The sequence below is a fragment of the Oncorhynchus nerka genome, linkage group LG20 (assembly GCF_034236695.1).
Source record: "Oncorhynchus nerka isolate Pitt River linkage group LG20, Oner_Uvic_2.0, whole genome shotgun sequence".
Classification (NCBI taxonomy): domain Eukaryota; kingdom Metazoa; phylum Chordata; class Actinopteri; order Salmoniformes; family Salmonidae; genus Oncorhynchus; species Oncorhynchus nerka.
In genome coordinates, this window is record NC_088415.1 from 29,168,914 (window position 1) to 29,190,332 (window position 21,419).

At 43.1% G+C, this 21,419-nt stretch overlaps 1 protein-coding gene across 1 annotated transcript; it reads right to left on the reverse strand.

Annotated features, from left to right (window-relative positions):
* Window positions 1–2,374: 2,374 nt before the first annotated feature.
* Window positions 2,375–20,738, reverse strand: LOC115102222 (myelin transcription factor 1-like). Its single transcript, XM_029621913.2, has 23 exons — window positions 20,476–20,738; window positions 17,077–17,171; window positions 16,893–16,947; window positions 16,703–16,733; window positions 16,387–16,449; window positions 15,632–15,870; window positions 14,397–15,458; window positions 14,166–14,285; window positions 13,958–14,048; window positions 13,727–13,852; window positions 9,798–10,012; window positions 7,485–7,693; window positions 7,000–7,218; window positions 6,464–6,618; window positions 6,179–6,241; window positions 5,797–5,865; window positions 5,318–5,380; window positions 5,130–5,213; window positions 4,739–4,963; window positions 4,350–4,441; window positions 3,997–4,100; window positions 3,693–3,836; window positions 2,375–3,552 (listed from the first exon to the last, which is right to left on the reverse strand). Exons 3-23 carry the CDS (start codon window positions 16,945–16,947, stop codon window positions 3,409–3,411), a joined length of 3,573 nt encoding a protein of 1,190 aa, XP_029477773.1. The 5' UTR covers window positions 17,077–17,171; window positions 20,476–20,738; the 3' UTR covers window positions 2,375–3,408.
* Between the last annotated feature and the right edge of the window lie 681 nt (window positions 20,739–21,419).

Consider the following 21,419-nt stretch of genomic DNA (forward strand, 5'->3'; position numbering starts at 1 on the left):
ATGGGGAGAAGTCTGTCCATAATAAAGTTCTGCTCTGCCTTTTTAACATCACTATCAACAAGGCCGGTCCTACAGGCCCTAGTTTTATTGCACCTGGACTACTGTTCAGTCGTGGTCAGGTGCCACAAAAAGGGACTTAGGAAAATTGCAATTGGCTGAGAACAGGGCAGCAAAGCTGGTCCTTGGATGTGCACAGAGAGCAAATATTAATAATTTGCATGTCAATCTCTCCTGGCTCAAAGTGGAGGAGAGATTGACTTCATCACTACTTATATTTATGAGAGGAATTGATATGTTGAATGCACCGAGCTGTCTGTTTGAACTACTGGCGCACAGCTTGGACACCCATGCATACTCCACAAGACATGCCACCAGAGGTCTCTTCACAATCCCCAAATACAGAACATACTATGGGAGGCAGTACTACACAGAGCCATGACTACATGGAACTCTATTCCACATCAAGTAACTGATGCAAGCAGTAAAATTAGATTTAAAAACATAAAAATACACATTATGGAACAGTGGGGACTGTGAAGCAACACAAACATAGGCACAGACACATGCATACACACACGTATACATGGATCTTGTATTGTAGATATGTGGTAGTGGTGGAGTGGGGGCCTGAGGGCACACAGTGTGTTGTGAATGTATTGTAATGTTTTTCAAATTGAATAAACTGCCTTAATTTTGCTGGACCCAAGGAAGGGTAGCTGCTGGCTTGGAAGCAGCTAATGAGGATTCGTAATGAATAAAAATACAAATACAAATACACCACGCCTCAACTCACCCTGTAACGTAGGGGTCCTCAAGGGCCTGATTGGTGGCCCACTTTTTCTCCATCCCTGTGAAACACAGCTAATTGCATTCTAAACTGAAGATCATGATTAGGTGATTATTGGAGTCAGGTGTGTTAGCTGTAGCTGGGGAAAAACTGTGACACCAATCAGGCCCTCGAGGACTGGAATTGCCCACCCCTGCTGTAACGCTTCTGAAGTTAAATCTCATCTACCCAAATACTTCTCTGCAGCTGCCACCACAACATCTATTTTCTGTGATTTACTTTCCATTTCTGCGGTACAGTTGATAACCATTACTATGAACTCTAAGATGCCAACCTTACTGAAAAATAACTCACACGTTACCCTATCCCTCTGTATTGGCTCAAATCTACTTCTCACTGGGATCCTCTCAGGATCCCTCACCTTTGACCCATCCTCCTCCATTTTCTTCACTGCCTCAGCATATGACACCCTCTGCACTACTCTGACTCTGGCCACTTCTATCTGCCTCTCTCGCAGCTGACACTTCCGATCCCCAGCAACATGATCACCCCTACAATTGAAACACACACAACTTGATCCTCCGAACCTTCACAATCCTCTGTCCTATGGTTGCCTCCACACTTCCCACATCTTGGAATCTCCCTCCTCCATACTGCTGCAACATGACCATAAACATTGCACCTGAAACAGCACAGTGGAGTCTGGACAAAAGCTCTAACAGGATAATTGATGTATCCTAACATGACTTTGTCTGGTAGACTGACTCAAAATGACTGACAACGACTCCTCTATCTCACCATGCTCCCCACCGGGTCTGCGTCGCACCAAATGGTGGGCATCACAAACACCAGGAATTTTCAATTGCTCCAGGTATGTTGACACACATATCAACCCAGCAGATGACATCCCCAGAGGAAAGATTCTGGCTGAGTTGTCGGCTCCACACAGGTTGAATCATGGCCCTCCATTCCTTCCCCTACCCCCTAATCAGTTACCAAAGACTCCTTCTGTAGCACCACTGGAGTAACTATCAGAGTTGAGAAAAACACTGTGACTCCGCTGCCAGACGCCACTCACTTCAATACCTGGAATGAACTGATTGAAGCCATTTACCAGTCCATCAACTAAACTCCCCCTCAAAACTCTGGTTCTACAGCTATTGACGGTTCTCGATGTGAGACCCTGCTCCTCCAGCACTCCCAGAGAAATTGCTTCCCAGAAGACCCCCATATAACTGGAAAGTGGTAAAGTAGTCCCTTTGAAAAGCCGCCTCCAAAACCTCTCTCCTGAATTGGACAAGTCTACAGGTCTCATTCGAGTTGGGAGCATTCTCCGGAGAGCTGAGACTCTGGAACCAGAACCGGTGCACCCAGCAGTGCTGGATCCGAAGAACGCAATCACTCGCCTCATCAAACACTATGACAAGCTTTCCCATCCTGGTGCCGATAGGTTGTTTGCTGATATCAACTGCCATTTCTAGGTTCTGAAGGGTCAACAAAATATCTGTAGCCATAAACAATATTCATACACTTTCACAATAATTATGCATAATTATAATTCATCATGAAATATTCCATGATGCTTAGTTATGTTAGCACAGGTTTTCCTTTATTTCAAAATCAACATATGGGCAAAGACTAATCCATACACAGCCATCATCACTAACACGTGACATAGACAATACAAAATAAATATACATCAACATCTCCATTCACTTTGTTCTTCATTATCAAATAAATATTAAATACGTTCATCATATTTTTCCTAGTTCATTGCAAAGGTGTCTCAAAATACTTTATGGAAATAAAAGAAATGATATAAACAAAAATCTAACTCTTTAAAAAATTATCAAAACTTGTCGGTTACAAAATATTTGCACTTAAAAAAGATCCCAGTATTTCAAATAAATAAGATATATAAAACAATTTATAGTTGATATTTTAAAATATTTCCTCTTTTTCAACAATGCAGAGGATAAACAAGTCCTCTCAGTTGCTGTTTAAAAATGTCTTCAGTGTAATTTTTTTTGTAAAAATAAATAAGTCAATAAATAAATGCTGAATAAATAAGCAAAATTAACACAACATGAATAAATAATATATTAAACAGAATCAAATTCATACACAACAATAATAATGAAACCACAAACTATTCCTGGAAGTGCAATATCTATGCCCATAAATACTATCAACATTACTCAATAGGGTTGGAACACAAGTACACTATTTTGGAGCATATGTTATGATGGGGTATTGGAGCCAGTATACTGCATTCTTAGTCTGTTCTGTACAATTAAAGTGGATGTCTTTTTTTATTATACTCCTCGTAAGTTTCCCAAACACCCACACCAACACAGTTTACTTCAATGCACACAAAAAACACTTGTGTGTCCATTGATCCTGTTAACCTTCATGCAAACAGGGAGGGGAGCAACATGAAATGGACAACATATTTTCTCCAAAACAAATAAGAGAAAAACCAAGTATATATTCCAAAAGCAAGGGATGATTATTTATGGTTGTTGGGTTTTGTATACCCAGACACCATGTCACCTTGCCTCCTCTACCCTCTTCTACCTCCCTTTCGTATGTTCCATTATGTCTCACCACACTTTTAGAGACTACACTTCGATGCCTTTTACTGCTTGGTTGATGGACTCCAACAGAGCGCGGTTCTCCGGGTTTTGGTAGCAATCTTTATTGGAGAACATATGGGTCAAGGTGTCCACGTAATTATCGAAGTTCTGGTCCGACATAGGTTCCTGCTGAAGTAAACACAAGTAATGGTTTAAAGACAAGTTGTATGCGTTAATTTGTAAGCGAGTGCCGTTGCATTTGTGGAGAGTATGTGAGTGTGCGTGAGTGCATGTATGCTCTGAGTGATCCATCCCTATGTGTAACTCACCATGTGTGGCAGCCGGATGTTGGACAGGCTGCGGATCAGAGCTTGGCTCAGGCCAGACAGCTCCATGTACAGGGCATCGTTCCTCTCCTCAATCTGCTTGTTTTCCTCCTCCATACTCTTCAGGTTCTTCTCCATGGATGAGATCTGGAGCAGAGAACCACCAATCAATCAACCACAGTTCTTCAGTCAGCCACAAACCAGTCAGAAACACTTTTTATACAATCTGTTTTTGATTTTGAATTGAATTAGGAATGTATGGTCGGGACAGTATTTAGTGGGTATTGTTAACAAGTGTCAGACTCACCTGTGTGTGCAGGTTCATCATATCATCCTCCATCTCTGAGTTGGACTCACTCAGTTCCCCGATCTCTTTGTTCAGCTGCTTGATATCTTCATCATTATCCAGAACTGGGGAAATTAAGCAACCAGTAACAACCAATAAAACAACTAGAAACAGTCAAACATAATTGAAGATCATCCCGTTTTACTGATGTATTGTTGACTTGACCCACTCATAATGTTGGGATAAATCCTAACTTCCACTGAAATCAATGCATGACTAAGTGAAAATTTGAGTTAAGTGGAAATGACGATTTTCCCTGATATGCAGAAACTGTCAGATGAAACATTTAAGGTACTGTATATCCCCAGACTTACCATCGCTGGCCTTGAACTTTGCTGTAATGTACTCGTCTCCAGGGAACCTGGTTCTCTTCTTATTAGCGGAGGCTCTGGGACAACCAGAGAGACTAGGAGCAACAGAAGAGGAAAAGAGAGATGAGGCTAGTGATGGAGCACTGCTAGAATAGGGCCAGTTAGTTTAGTTCATTTTAATATGCCAATCAGTTTTTTGTCCAATATGTTTTGCTGTGCTTTAAAAACCTGACTAGATGTAAAAATCTATCGAATAAAATGAAATCATAAAAGAAACAAACTCAATAATAACCTATAATAGGTTAATTATATTTCAGGTTTAGGCCCAGCTTTGTGTAAAGTGTTTGCACGAACCCCGCCAAAAAACAATTGGATTTGATTGAGTGTAATACCTGCGGTGTGTGAGGAAGCTGCCGTTGGCGTGTCCTGATCCATCACAGCCGGGGGTGGGACAGGTGGGGCCCTCCGTCTTGAAGGCCTTCCAGGAGAAAGGAGAACCGTTGAGGAGCCCCTCCTTCTGACGCCGCGCTGCCAGCGGGCACCCATAGGCACTACGGTGGGTGGCATACTTCCCACTGATGTGGCCCAGGCTGTCACAGCCGGGCACCGGGCATCTACTAATGGAGGGGGGAAAGCCAGGGACGACAGGGAAGGAGAGGGGAAAGGATAGAAAGAGAGAGACAGAGGAAAGCAATCAGTAATAGTTTGAAAACTCGAGGCCCGAATAAAGGGTGGTCTGTTGTGTGGATGGTAAAGAAAAGGAATGGTTTGTCGTGAACCAACCTTAAAAGCTCAGGGTCTTCCTTGTCATCCTTGGTGGGTGTTGTCTTGACGGCACCTTTCTTAGCACGGGGACATCCAGACAAACTGACAGAGACGTAGAGAGAAAGTCCTTTTTTAGATTATCCTCCAGTTGGATTTTCTAGGATTACATTTTTTTAAAACAAAAGCAATAAATGATCTGTGCCTACCTTCTATGGGAGGCGTAGTTTCCAGTGATGTGACCTGATCCATCGCATTCAGGGGTCGGACACCTGGGAGTCAACCAGAGAGAAGTCAGGTCAGCATAGCACTGCATGTGATATTCATATTTGTTGCAAATGTAGAGATGATATGAAAGCGCTTTGTCATAAAAGTAGCTAACACTTTCTCTATGGGATAGAATTAGTTTGATACAGATCGCAGCAGAGGGAAAACACATCCCCGCACATTGTAGTGACAATAAAAAGGGTTCAGTCATGTCAGTATAAAGTAGCGTTAGAACAGGGATAGGAAACTCTGGTCAAGGAGGTCCGCAGTGTGTGAAGGTTTTTATTCCAGCCCAGCACTAACACACCTAATTAAAATCAATTAAGTTTTTAGGTGTGTTGGAGCTGAACTGGAACCATTGCCTGCACACATGCCTGGGTCAGAAAGAAGGAAGGAAGGGGTAATACAAGCACAGACATACTTCAGTTCAGCAGAGTGGGCAGCCATGAGGGTCCGAAGAGACTTATCAGCAAGAGGACAGCCTGACAGACTAGAAGATATGGAAAATATATATATAGACAGAGTATATTGTGTAGTCATTTAATAAGGGCAGAATAAAGGAAAGATCTCGATCACAATCATAACAATGAATATTGTTTACAGGACTCATAGTAGCACATGATAAGAGCAATAGAGTATAGTAATTATTGAAAGTTCATGATTTTTTATACAGATGTGTAGATTAGTTAACATTCAGTGTCAGTGCCTGAAAAACACTATGAATGCAGCTGTAAGACGTACAATGTGAATCAGCGCTACCGACTGCATTGGTTGTAATGCAGGGGAGTAGGGCTGTGTCATACCTCCGATGTGAAGCGTAGTTTCCAGTGATGTGCCCACTGCCATCACAACCTGGGGTGGGACATCTGGAGATAATTGGGAATGATTAGAAATGCATTAATGAATTTGTTCAAAAACATGAGGTTGGATGGCAGTACTACTTTGAACTGAATTCTATATAATGGTGATGTGTCAGCCTTGATATTAGAGTACTAGGTAGAGAGACATAGATCATTCAAATGTAGGTTATTTTTTACTTATAACGTTGTTATGAATGCTGGATTGAAGTTATTTTAGAGTATTCTTACAGTAGAACCTCTTTTTTGCAGTCTTTGGGTGAGAACTGGACCTTGAAGCTGGACGTGGTGACCTCGCCTGGGTACTTCCTGTCCTCCATGCTCTCCTGGGTGATGTCATCATCTTCTGCGTCAGAGGAGGTGTAGGAGTGGGCCACATAGTCCATCTGGCAGAAGGTCAAACAAACACAGGTAAGGATGGAGATTATAGTTTATCATTTAATCCACCCTTTATTCAAACCAGGATGTCCCATTAAGGAAAAAAGGTATTTTACAAAGTACATCTGGCAAAGATGAAAAAAAATAATGCAATCAAACCAGGATGTCCCATTAAGGAAAAAAGGTATTTTACAAAGTACATCTGGCAAAGATGAAAAAAAATCATGCAATCAGAACATAATCACACAAATCTCACCTTGCCATATTTCCAATTCTCGTGTATCACTGGAAGCTGAGGCTAGAACACACACTAACCTCTCTCAAGACTATTACATGATCATAATTCCAATGGTTTGGTGTTAGTCGCAGACTTGGCATAAAGCAGTTACCTCATCCTGCTCCTCCTTCTCTTTGGGACAGTTTGGCTTAGTGAAGTCCAGAGGCCCCTCCAACTCCTCCTGTAGGTGGCCCTGGGACGAGGGAACGTCTCCCGGGTGCTGCGAGGAGGAGGAAGAGCAGGGGTCTGGTGATTGCATCCCTTCCATCTTGATGGGCTTCTTCATGCTCAGGTCCAGCGTCCCATTCTCATCCACTTCAATATCTATGTCCTGAAGGTACAAGGACTATGTTAGTGTGTGTGTGTGTGTGTGTGTGTGTGTGTGTGTGTGTGTGTGTGTGTGTGTGTGTGTGTGTGTGTGTGTGTGTGTGTGTGTGTGTGTATAGGTGTGTGTGTGTATAGGTGTGTGTGTGTGTGCGTGTGTGGGTAGTAATGCAGTGTGTCTAATAAATAATTTCAAGAGGGAAGAATATATTCTTTATAAAGTCAACCACCAACAGGCTAGGCTGGGCTGAGCTGGGTAGCAGAGAGGCCTACCTTGCCAGCTGGGTCCTGCTGTTTGGTGCGAAGGTTCTCTGGACTCTCCCAGCAGCGTGTGGACAGGTTCAGAATGGCAGTGGCAGCCATGTGAGCAGCCTCGGCATCATGGGTGTAATCGAAACCACTGGAGGACGAGGAGGAGCTGCTCTTTGCATATCCTCCCGAGAAGCTATGGCCCGGGGACGTGGCCTTAGGGAATGGTTTAGCTGTAGAGGAGAGAGAGGGTGGGTGTGTGCAAATTAGAATTTACCTTCACAGTATAACACGCACCAAGCCGCAATTACAGTTCTCCTATAACCAGCAGGGTTGTGATCCTAGACTACCAACCAATTTCTCTCATGAATACTGATGTGAAACGAAAAAGTTGTGTTTTGTTAGTTAAAGGGACAGTTCACCCAAATTACAAAATGACATTTGTTTCCTTACCCTGTAAGCAGTCTATGGGCAAGGTAAGACAGCAATAAATGCCATAGTTTAGTTTCCCTGGCACTGTTTTTACATGCTAACGTTTAAGGAAGTCATGAGACTTATGTTTGCATTTTTCATGCATCATGTTCAACTCATCTATAAGTGACTTTGTTGAGCTTCAAAATCAATTGGGGGAGATACTCTACACCCAAACAGCTACAGACCTATATCTATCCTACCCTGCCTTTCTAAGATCTTCAAACAGATTACCAACCATTTTGAAACCCACCGTACCTTCTCCGCTATGCAATCTGGTTTCAGAGCTGGTCATGGGTGCACCTCAGCCACGCTCAAGGTCCTAAACGATATCATAACCGCCATCGATAAGAGATATTACTGTGCAGCCGTATTCATTGACCTGGCTAAAGCTTTCGACTCTGTCGATTACAACATTCTTATTGGCAGATACAACAGGCTTGGATTCTCAAATGATTGCCTCGCCTGGTTCACCAACTACTTATCTGATAGAGTTCAGTGTGTCAAATCGGAGGGCCTGTTCTCCGGACCTCTGACAGTCTCTATGGGGGTGCCACAGGGTTCAATTCTCGGGCCGACTCTCTTCTCTGTATACACCAATGATGTCACTCTTGCTGCTGGTGATTCTCTGATACACCTCTACGCAGACGACACCATTCTGTATACATCTGGCCCTTCTTTGCACACTGTGTTAACTAACCTCCAGACGAGCTTCAATGCCATTCAACTCTCCTTCTGTGGCCTCCAACTGCTCTTAAATGCAAGTAAAACTAAATCATGCTCTTCAACCGATCGCTGCCTGCACCCGCCCGCCCATCCAGCATCACTACTCTGGATGGTTCTGACTTAGAATATGTGGACAACTACAAATACCTAGGTGTGTGGTTAAACTGTAAACTCTCCTTCCAGACTCACATTAAACATCTCCAATCCAAAATTAAATCTAGAATCGGCTTCCTATTTCGCAACAAAGCCTCTTTCACTCACGCTGCCAAACATACCCTTGTAAAAAGGACCATCCTACCGATCCTTGACTTCGGCGATGTCATTTACAAAATACCCTCCAACACTCTACTCAGCAAATATCACTGTGCCATCCGTTTTGTCACCAAAGCCCCATATACTACCCACCACTGTGAGCTGTACGCTCTCGTTGGCTGGCCCTCATTTCATACTCGTCGCCAAACCCACTGGCTCCAAGTCATCTATAAGTCTCTGCTAGGTAAAGCACCGCCTTATCTCAGCTCACTGGTCACCATAGCAGCACCCACTCGTAGCACGCGCTCCAGCAGGTATATCTCACTGGTCACCCCATAGTCAATTCCTACTTTGGCTGCCTCTCCTTCCAGTTCTCTGCTGCCAATGACTGGAACGAACTGCAAAAATCACTGAAGTTGGAGACTCGTATCTCCCTCACTAGCTTTAAGCACCAGCTGTCAGAGCAGCTCGCAGATTACTGCAGCTGTACATAGCCCATCTGTAAATAGAAGGTAAATCCAACTACCTCTTCCCCATACTGTATTTATTTATTTATCTTGCTCCTTTGCACCCCAGTATCTCTACTTGCACATTCATCTTCTGCACATTCTACCATTCCAGTGTTTAATTGCTATATTGTAATCACTTCGCCACCATGGCCTATTTATTTATAGACTTTTAAAAATAAAACAAAAAAAATAAAATAAATGCTAATATCGGTCTCATGACTTGAATAAGATTGGTGCCACAAATGTGGAAACAGTGCCAGGGAAACAAACCAGAGTATGAATTGCTGTGATACCTTGTCCATAGAATGCTTACAGGGTAGAAAAAACTATGTCATTTTGGTTTCCAACAGAAATTCAACAAATGCCAAGATCATCTTACATTTGAAGGCTTTGGGTGAGGTTTGACTGGTGGCGGGTATCTTTGGAACCAGCAAAGGCTTCCCAAACACCTGGACGTCGAAGCTTGCATAGTCGAAGGAGACCTTGGAATATTTCTCCAGCTCTTTGGCCAGGTTGGCACGGGGTGTGACAGGCACCATGTTGGGTCTGTAGCCGTACTGAGGGATCTCCAGCTGCTTCACAAAACACATAGGTCTGTAGGAGAGAGAGAGAGAGAGAGAGAAGGGACTCAAGGGGTATGCTAATTTGGTATAGAGCAGACCTAACTCACTCCATTAAATTAATCAAAACAGGAACATTCTACATTTGGCTAGAAATTCAAAAGGAAATTATCCTAACAGAGAAAAATGTCCTCCTGTGTGCTACCTATATCCCCCCACTAGAATCCCCATATTTTAATGAAGACAGCTTCTCCATCCTGGAGGGCGAAATCAATCATTTCCAGGCCCAGGGACATGTACTAGTCTGTGGCGACCTAAATGCCAGAACCGGACAAGAACCTGACACCCACAGCACACAGGGGGACAAACATCTGCCTGGAGGTGACAGCATCCCCTCCCACATATGCCCCCCTAGGCACAACTATGACAACATAACCAACAAAAACGGGTCACAACTCCTGCAGCTCTGTCGCACGCTGGGTATGTACATAGTCAACGGTAGGCTTCGAGGGGACTCCTATGGTAGGTACACCTATAGCTCATCTCTTGGCAGTAGTACTGTAGACTACTTTATCACTGACCTCAACCCAGAATCTCTCAGAGCGTTCACAGTCAGCCCACTGACACCCCTATCAGACCACAGCAAAATCACAGTCTACTTAAACAGAGCAATACTCAATCATGAGGCATCAAAGCCAAAGGAACTGAGTAACATTAAGAAATGCTATAGATGGAAGGAATGCAGTTTGGAAACCTACCAAAAAACAATTAGGCAACAACAAATTCAATCCCTTTTAGACAATTTCCTGGGTAAAACGTTCCACTGTAATAGTGAAGGTGTAAACCTGGCAGTAGAAAATCTTAACAGTATATTTGACCTCTCAGCTTCCCTATCAAATCTAAAAATCTCAAATAGAAAACCGAAGAAAATTAACAATAATGACAAATGGTTTGATGAAGAATGCAAAAATCTAAGAAAGAAATTGAGAAACCTGTCCAACCAAAAACATAGAGACCCGGAAAACCTGAGTCTACGCCTTCACTATGGTGAATCACTAAAACAATACAGAAATACACTATGGAAAAAGAAGGAACAGCATGTCAGAAATCAGCTCAATGCAATTGAAGAATCCATAGACTCTAACCACTTCTGGGAAAATTGGAAAACACTAAACAAACAACAACACAAAGAATTATCTATCCAAAATGGAGATGTATTGTATGGGTAAACCACTTCTCCAATCTTTTTGGTTCTATAACAAAGAACAAAGAGCAAAAACATATACATGATCAAATACAGATCTTAGAATCAACTATTAAAGACTACCAGAACCCACTGGATTCTCCAATTACATTGAATGAGTTACAGGACAAAATAAAAACCCTTCAACCCAAAAAGGCCTGTGGTGTCGATGGTATCCTCAATGAAATGATCAAATATACAGACAACAAATTCCAATTGGCTATACTAAAACTCTTTAACATCATACTTAGCTCTGGCATCTTCCCCAATATTTGGAACCAAGGACTGATCACCCCAATCCACAAAAGTGGAGACAAATTTGACCCCAATAACTACCGTGGAATATGTGTCAACAGTAACCTTGGGAAAATCCTCTGCATTATTATTAACAGCAGACTCGTACATTTCCTCAATGAAAACAATGTACTGAGCAAATGTCAAATGGGCTTTTTACCAAATTACCGTACAACAGACCATGTATTCACCCTGCACACCCTAATTGACAACCAAACAAACCAAAACAAAGGCAAAGTCTTCTCATGCTTTGTTGATTTCAAAAAAGCCTTCGACTCAATCTGGCATGAGGGTCTGCTATACAAACTGATGGAAAGTGGTGTTGGGGGTAAAACATACGACATTATAAAATCCATGTACACAAACAACAAGTGTGCGGTTAAAATTGGCAAAAAACACACACATTTCTTCACACAGGGTCGTGGGGTTAGACAGGGATGCAGCTTAAGCCCCACCCTCTTCAACATATATATCAACGAATCAACGAACTAGAAAAGTCTGCAGCACCCGGCCTCCCCCTGCTAGAATCCGAAGTCAAATGTCTGCTGTTTGCTGATGATCTGGTGCTTCTGTCACCGACCAAGGAGGGCCTACAGCAGCACCTAGATCTTATGCACAGATTCTGTCAGACCTGGGCCCTGACAGTAAATCTCAGTAAGACCAAAATAATGGTGTTCCAAAAAAGGTCCAGTCACCAGGACCACAAATACAAATTCCATCTAGACACTGTTGCCCTAGAGCACACAAAAAACTATACATACCTTGGCCTAAACATCAGCGCCACAGGTAACTTCCACAAAGCTGTGAACGATCTGAGAGACAAGGCAAGAAGGGCATTCTATGCCATCAAAAGAAACATACATTTCAACATACCAATTAGGATTTGGCTAAAAATACTTGAATCAGTCATAGAGCCCATTGCCCTTTATGGTTGTGAGGTCTGGGGTCCGCTCACCAACCAAGACTTCACAAAATGGGACAAACACCAAATTGAGACTCTGCACGCAGAATTCTGCAAAAATATCCTCTGTGTACAACGTAAAACAGCAAATAATGCATGCAGAGCAGAATTAGGCCGATACCCACTAATTATCAAAATCCAGAAAAGAGCCGTTAAATTCTACAACCACCTAAAAGGAAGCGATTCACAAACCTTCCATAACAAAGCCATCACCTACAGAGAGATGAACCTGGAGAAGAGTCCCCTAAGCAAGCTGGTCCTGGGGCTCTGTTCACAAACACAAACACACCCTACAGAGCCCCAGGACAACAGCACAATTAGACCCAACCAAATCATGAGAAAACAAAAAGATAATTACTTAACACATTGGAAAGAATTAACAAAAAAACAGAGCAAACTAGAATGCTATTTGGCCCTACACAGAGAGTACACAGCGGCAGAATACCTGACCACTGTGACTGACCCAAAATTAAGGAAAGCTTTGACTATGTACAGACTCAGTGAGCATAGCCTTGCTATTGAGAAAGGCCGCCGTAGGCAGACATGGCTCTCAAGAGAAGACAGGCTATGTGCTCACTGCCCACAAAATGAGGTGGAAACTGAGCTGCACTTCCTAACCTCCTGCCCAATGTATGACCATATTAGAGAGACATATTTCCCCCAGATTACACAGATCCACAAAGAATTCGAAAACAAATCCAATTTTGAAAAACTCCCATATCTTTTGGGTGAAATTCCAGTGTGCCATCACAGCAGCAATATTTGTGACCTGTTGCCACGAGAAAAGGGCAACCAGTGAAGAACAAACACCATTGTAAATACAACCCATATTTTTGCTTATTCATTTTATCTTGTGTCCTTTAACTATTTGTACATTGTATATATATATATATATATAATATGACATTTGTAATGTCTTTACTGTTTTGAAACTTCTGTATGTGTAATGTTTACTGTTAATTTTGTTGTTTTTCACTTTATATATTCACTTTGTATGTTGTCTACCTCACTTGCTTTGGCAATGTTAACACATGTTTCCCATGCCAATAAAGCCCTTGAATTGAATTGAATTGAGAGAGAGAGAGAGAGAGAGAGAGAGAGAGAGAGAGAGAGAGGTAAGAGACAGAGGTGGTAAAACAGTCAGAACATTTTGTATAAGAGAAGGGGTAAAAGATTAGTAAAATGCATCAGATGGACAGCTATTGTCGTAAGTGGAGATATGGAGAAAGAGGGGACCAGAGAGGGCTCACCTGAGAACTCTGTCTGAATGGGGGCTCCCAGTTGGGGACTCGCTGACTGAAGGCTGGGGGTGACTGGGGGTGACATGGCCCCCCTTGGAGAGTTTCTCTGCAGCTGCTATGGGACAACCGGAAAGACTGAGAGGGACAAAGAGAGATAGTGAAAATGTATACATTTTCTCATAGAATTCCACCGGAAATAGAAGGTCAATGTCAGGTTGTAATTGTTGGACAGTATAATACCTGCGGTGTGTGTTGCGATTGCTGTTTACGTGACCCTGGCCTATGCATCCTGGAGTTGGACACTTCAGCACGTTCTCATGCATGGCCAGTACTAGGGAGAGATAGACAGAGAGATATAAGAATGTGTGTCAATTGTTCAAAGGAGTATGTGTAATGTTTCGCTGTTAGAACTTTGGTATTAGAGTGTTAGTGCTCTGCTAGTACTCACTCTCAGGTGGGATCCTATCTTTGTGAGGGCACCCAGAGAGGCTGCGGTGGTGGGGGTACAGCCCAGTCACATGGCCCGTCCCATCACACCCAGGGGTAGGGCATTTCACCTCCTTCTTTTCTGGATAGGAAGGGGAGAGATGTTGAGTGAGCAAAATTCCTAACAATTGGAACATGATTTTGATTCTATGGCGGGTTAAAATATATCCTGATAAAGCATAAACTGTCCTACCTTTGCTGTGGTGTCCTCTGTGTCGCATGGCTTGGTCCATGGCTTTGCTGGCCCTGTCGTCGGGGCTGTGGTAGTGCTGGTGCTCTGGAGACTGTTGGTCGACGTGCGGCCCTCTCACCTGCTCGGCCTTCAGGGCGATTGCTTGCTCCAGCAGTCCCAAGTTCCCCCGGGTCATATCCCAGGTCTCTGAGTCATCTGTCACCCCCGAACCCTGTGAGAGACAGTCATCTTCCTCATCCTCTTCCTCCTCCTCTTCCTCTTCCTCAGATCGTACCTCAATGACCACTGTGGTAGGTGGGGCTTTGTGAGAGTCGTGGTCCTCTTCTTCCACCTCCCCTGCTTCTGTTTCCTCCTCTTCTTCCTCCTCCTCTTCTTCCTCCTCCTCTTCCTCCTCTTCAGTCAACGGGGAACCAATCTTTACCTCCCCCGCTGCCACTTCTGTATCCTCACATTCCTGAGCAGGAGTACTAGGGGCAAGAGGGATGGCAGGCTCCATGTAGACCACCTCATCCTCCTCTTCCTCCTTTTCTTCCTCTACCTCCTCTTCCTCCTCTTCCACCTCCTCCTTCTCTTCCTCCTCCTCCTCCTTTTCCTCTCCCTTCTTCTCTTCTTCCTCATCTCCCTCCTCTTTTGCCGGATGCCTGCTATAGTCGCCACTGGAATACTGGTGATCTGAGATCTCCTGACTCACAAATTGCCTCTCCTCCTCTTTCTCTTCCTCCCCTCCTCCCTCCTCCTCCTCCTCTCCTACCTCCTCCTTTTGCTTCTCCTCACTCTCTGCTCTCCCTGTTTCATTGTCGCCTTTGGGATGCTCTATTGTTCTGTGTGCATCAACTGTATCCTCATCTTCCTCCTCCTCAGCGGCCTGTATCTCTGCCACTACTTGCATCTCCTCTTTGTGTCTGTCTGCCTCTGCCTCTGCTTCTTCCTCTGTGGAAGCTTGCTGTTGGGTTGTGGTGGCTGTGTCCTTCTGCGAAGTCCCTGCTTCAGGTGCAGCTATGGTGTAGGACTCGACAGATGTCTCTTTTTCGGTGTCTTTGGGTATCACCTGTGAGCAATCGGCTGTGTACAGTGCAGAGTTGATAGGTTATTGCTAAATAATGAGCTCTCCCTGTATTTGTCTTTCCATCAATACTTACTTTAGTATCATTATCAATCTGTACCACTGCAATAGCCAATAGCAATCCATGATAAATGTGATATGTTCCTTGGATTCTGGTCTTCTCTTGACTCACCTTTCATGGACATGGCTGGGTTTGGCATTTTGCTATTTTCCTTCTCTTTCTGCTCCTCCTCCTCTGACTCCTCCCCCTCCTTATGCTCTGCCTCACTGGCGGCGTCACTGTCTGCTATGTTGAAGCCCTCGTCCATGGCCAACTTCAGGGGCAGGGTCTTTTTCTTGGGTGCGGGTTGATTCTCTTCTGCCTCCGCCTCCACAAGTTTCCTCTTCTTCACTATTGGGCATCCAAGAATGCTATGGGTGCAAGGTGAGGAGATGGGTGTTAAAGTCTTACTCCAGTCTCCTTTTCATCTCATTTAACACCTGATTTACTTAACAAAAGGCACATCTCAATAGATGGTCCAGGTATCCTCATGACATGGTCGCAAGTGGGGGGAGGAGCCTTTCCTCTTTGGTTCTCTACTGTTCCTTGAGCAAGGAGGGTGGCCGATGACATCACAAAGTCACCATCAGACCAATGCCCTACTCCTTGAAGTTTGCAGTTGTCTAAAAAACACTATTTTGCTCAAAACATATTTTTTTACCCTTTAGTGTATGTACTGTATTTATACATGGGATATTGTTTTTCAACAGGTAAAGTTAAAAAATCACTGGAGAACTGGAGAACGAATTACCCTTAATACCATTATATGTGGTATTTTTAATGGAGCTTTTTCTCAATTTAATAGTATTCGTATTTAAAAAACGGTGTTAGCAGAGGAACTTGAGAGCTAAGAGTTGGTGGTGGTTAGTCTAGTTAGTATATCATACCTTCTGTGTCGTGAATATCTCCCAATGACATGGCCTGAACCATCGCACCCGGGAGTGGGGCAGCTACTTAGTGATACAAACAGAAAACAAACATTTGTTTTATTCATTTTGCACAATGAATACGTTCAAACTTTGTATGTGCTTTTCAGTTCATCACCAGCCTAGTTTATTTGCTCTGAATCTCTGCATGCTCTGGTTTTAGTGCACCCAACCAGTCTAAAGCCATATTGTATTTTTCAGGACTACATGTATACAGTAATAAGACAACTGTGTGGCTGGATTCAATACAGTAGCAGAAAAAAAACTATTCTCTCACCTTAACTCTGCTCCCACGAGTTCAACGGGTACTGGGGAATAAAAAGACAGAGAGAACATCATAAGACACACACTTATCCTAAATACACAACAAAGGAAGCCGTTTCAATTAGTGTGTGTGAATGTGTGGCTGCGTGCGGTGGCTGCCTGCGTGCCTACTGTACGTGCATGTGTGTTTGGCCCCAGCTCACCTCTGATGCCTTTTGAGCGGGTCCGGGTTCTCGTTTCTGCTGTGTCCTGACTCATCTGAAACACACAGAGTGTCATGACACTGCACTTACTATCTGTCTCTCTTTCTCTTTTTCACACACACACACACACACACACACACACACACACACACACACAAACACACACACACACACAGCTTCTCACTTTGATTCGAAGGCTCCTCTTGGTCTCACAGAATCTGCTTATTCTGTCTCCTCGCGTCCACCTCTGGTTCAGCAGCTGCCCTCTGAACTCATGTTCTATTGGAGAGGAGAGACATAGGACACACAGTCAAGGTTATACAAATACAGCATACATCAGGGTTGGGCAAACCTTTTGGCTCGAGAGGCCCATCGGGATTTCGAAATTCAATGGAGGGCCGCACAGAGGCCTAGATATTGGAACATTGCTGTGGGGACTTGTTTCCATTCAGCCACAAAAGCATTAGTGAGGTCAGGCACTGATGTTGGGCGATTAGGCCTGGCTTGCAGTCGGTGTTCCAATTCATCCCAAAGGTGTTCAATGGGGTTGAGGTCAGGGCTCTGTGCAGGCCAGTCAAGTTCTTCCACACCGATCTTGACAAACCATTTCTGTATTGACCTCGCTTTGTGCATGGGGACATTGTCATGCTGAAACAGGAAAGGGCCTTCCCCAAACTGTTGTCACAAAGTTGGAAGCATAGAATTGTCTAGAATGTCATTGTATGGTGTAGCATTAAAGATGTCCCTTTCTTGGAACTAAGTGGCCTAGTCTGAACTATGAAAAAAAGCCCCAGACGATTATTCCTCTTCCACCAAACTTTACAGTTGGCACTATGCATTCGGGCAGGTAGCGTTCTCTCCACCAAACCAAGATTCGTCCACTGGACAGCCAGATGGTGAAGCGTGATTAATCCCTCCAGAGAATGCGTTTCCACTGCTCCAGAGTCCAATGGTGGCAAGCTTTACCGCACTTCAGCCGATGATTGGCATTGAGCATAGTGATCTTAGGCTTGTGTGCGGCTGCTCGGCCATGGAAACCCATTTCATGAAGCTCCTGACAAACAATTATTGTGCTGACGTTGCTTCCAGAGGAAGTTTGGAACAAGAGAGTGAGTGTTGCAACAGAGGACAAGAGGATTTTAAGCGCTTCACGCTTCAGCGCTCGGTGGTCCCATTCAGTGAGCTTGTGTGGCCTACCACTTCGTGGCTGAGCCGTTGTTGCTCCTAGATGTTTCCACTTCACAATAACAGCACTTATAGTTGACCGGGGCAGCTATAGCAGGGCAGATATTTGACGAACTGACTTGTTAGAAAGGTGGCATCCTATGACGATGCCACATTGAAAGTCACTGAGCTCCTAAGTAAGGCCATTCTACTGCCAGTGTTTGTCTATGGAGATTGCATGGCTGTGTGCTAGATTTTATACACCAGTCAGCAACCGGTGTGGCTGAAATAGAAGAATCCACTAATTTGAAGGGGTATCCACATACTTTTGTATATATTGTGTACATACTTAGACAGGCCTATACTGGTGACTTCCTAACCTAACCTTCCTTCCTAACCTATTAGGAATACTGTGTGACATGCTTTATTTTTTCCGTGTATGGCAATTTCATTCCATGACATAATGTAATATTAATTGTTGGTGTTCTTATTCGTTGTTCTTATTATTTGTGTACAAAATGTTCTAAAAAGATTAAACACAAAACGATCCTTGAAGGGCACCCCTAGAAAATCATCACATGTTCAATCTGGACAGAGCTACAGGTACAAACGGTCGATGGTTGATAACAGGGTGATAAATAACCATGACTGTTATTGCAAACACAACAAGCTCCCCATACACAATAGGGCTGTGTGGTTGGGATTCTCCCAGAGAAATATAAGAGAACAATACAGTAGGACGAAAAGTACAGAAGGCCTGCCCATGTGCTATCACTAGCGCTGTTAAATCAATGACATTACACTGTTCCAAGATTATGTTGCGTTAAACATGCAGCAATGTGCAAAAAAATATGTATCATATAGCATTTTAGGCATACCTATGATTAGGCCTACTTGGCCTATATAGTTGGACGTTATAACCGGTGGTGATTATATTGTTTGAGGAATAGCCTTTAATGAACCAGACAGTTAATCAGTATATACTAAAATATTAAACTGCATTTACAACAGAAATGCAACTAGCCTACCCAAAGCCTCCTCCTCGACCATGTTAGCCTATTTTTCATCTCTCTTGCACATAATGGAATTAGACCTAAAGGCCTAGAGTAGGACACATTTGAATACATTTAAATTATTTATGAATATGTGTTTAAAGAGAAAGAAAATGGCTTCGTGGCTTTGTTTATCGGCCTTGCACAAAAACACCACGGTGCTGTCCATGGTGCTGCTAACACGACCTCACACACTCCGCTATGACACAACGTCTTCAAGTTAATCGGTCTTGCTTTAGTGAGAGAGAGCCTTCAAATATCAAGTTTGGGTGTGTTTTTCTAGTGCTATTATAATAATAAGGTCGTTGTAATGGCACTCTTAGCGCACATAGCCCCGGGAGATGGTGACATTTGAGGGGCACATGATCATCGGCTCTCGGATATGTAGCTCCACCTCCCCCAGTTTCCTACTGACACATTTTACAGTCATTGACTACAAACACGACCCCCTGCGAGCCGAGTAGGAAAGCACAGGCAAATAGCACAGGCAAAGCAGCAGTAGGCCCATTGCAAAGCCACTTTGTAACCAAATAACATGCCGGTTTAGGCCTTGATCATCGATTGAACATCCACACACATAAATATAAAGACAAAAAACATACACGAGATAAGAACAAGAAAAGTAGGCTACATTGCACGTATAAAGGCATATGCCTCTCCGGATTGCAAAAACACAAAATGACTTTCACAATAGAACCCTAAACCGAAACAAATATGCCTAGTGGTTCAAATATTATTTTATATTATCACCCCGGTAGTCTACTTTTCTATAGGCTCTTCGTATTGGAAAGAAAGGATAAACCATAAAATACAATTACATGGCTATGTACAATGCCACACAATAGGCCTGCAGCTTTCAAACTTATCAACATTAGATCTATATGCCTCTTTTCTCGAAGTTTCAGAAACCCTAAGCAACACGAAGTCCGATACAAATCTCACATGAATGTTTTTACAAACTGTGAACAATATAGCTTATCTGAAACTCATATCAAAACGATCAACGTTTTTTAAAGGGGACTATCAAAAGAGTTCGTCATTCATCCGAAATGACATTCTCTGGCCGTTTGGATTACTTTTGGATTACCAAAACAGAACTGTGTGTTCAGTTTGTTCATGCCATAAATCTATAATACTGAAGGTTGTGTGAAATAAGATACAATTGTGTTCTATATGAATTAGCATCCTAAAGAGACTGCATCTTTAAGAATTAAGACCGGGACATCCATTAGGCGATAGAAACCAACAGAAATGGATGTTCGCGAAAAGATAATAAATATATTTACAATCTGATTTCAAATACATTTGAGGAACACACGCATTTAACTATACTACAGAATTTGAAACCATAATATGATTATAAATACCATTATTGAATGGCTCTGGTTGCTTCGTTGTTTTCAAGTAGGTAAGGCGGGCCTCCTGAATCCTATTTCAACAACTTCTTCTCAGCGTTGAATACTACCTCCACAATATCCCCGCAACTCTTTCATTGACGGTTAAGGACATCAAACATAATCCGGAGCTCAGTGCTCTTCCACCAGTCTTCAGTTTACAAAAGCGGCATTACTCCAACTTTAAATGTAGAATAGCCTACTCCAAAATCCATAAGCAAAAAAACATGGCTTCATTTGCCTTTGTCAGCGAGAACAGGCCTACGTAATATTGCCTTACCTTTCGCTCATGGGTCATTGTTCACCCCTCCCCCCATGCTCTGACATCACCATAGCAAAGCCCACAACATAGCAAAGCCCACAATCTAAGAGGTGGCTTCGGGTACTCCGGTATTTTTTTTAGATCAGTTATCATGCTGCAGCATCAATCATAATTTGTTGTAGTCTACACCCTCCATCAGCATCAGTATCAAGGTAAATCTAAGCACCGTAAAAATATTTTGAAGATTTCAGTAGCCCGGGTGGTGCGTGCCTTAGTTTCAGCACCATGGACAGTAGCTAGAGCGCTCTGCTAAAACGACGGTCCATAAACATACTATAACGTTGGTCCTTATAGATGTGGTAACTACTCTCAGAGCTAAATATAAACAATTTTCCAATTCACACCGATTTAAATTCCTTCAAAGTTAACTTAAATACCGATATTTTGTTGAAGAAGAAAAAAACTATCGATTGCATGGTGTCTGTTACAGGCAATGTCTTCGTAGCCTGTAGCACAAAAACTGAAACATTGGTGTCAAGGCAAAAAAAAGCCCTCTCAGAGGTAACTAGTTTTTCTTGACATTACTCCGCAAAATATGATTAGGCCTACAGCCTGAGCGCCTCTGGACAATGTAGTAGTAACCCTACAGTGTTTA

What these genes read in the sequence shown, in the direction of transcription:
- LOC115102222 (XM_029621913.2), bottom strand. Translation starts at nt 16,947, where the DNA reads ATGAGTCAGGACACAGCAGAAACGAGAACCCGGACCCGCTCAAAAGGC. An exon ending in AACTACGCTTCACATCGGAG is followed by an intron (nt 5,866 to 6,178) that starts GTATGACACAGC and finishes CATATCTTCTAG; the next exon opens with TCTGTCAGGCTGTCCTCTTG. An exon ending in AACTACGCCTCCCATAGAAG is followed by an intron (nt 5,214 to 5,317) that starts GTAGGCACAGAT and finishes CGTCTCTGTCAG; the next exon opens with TTTGTCTGGATGTCCCCGTG.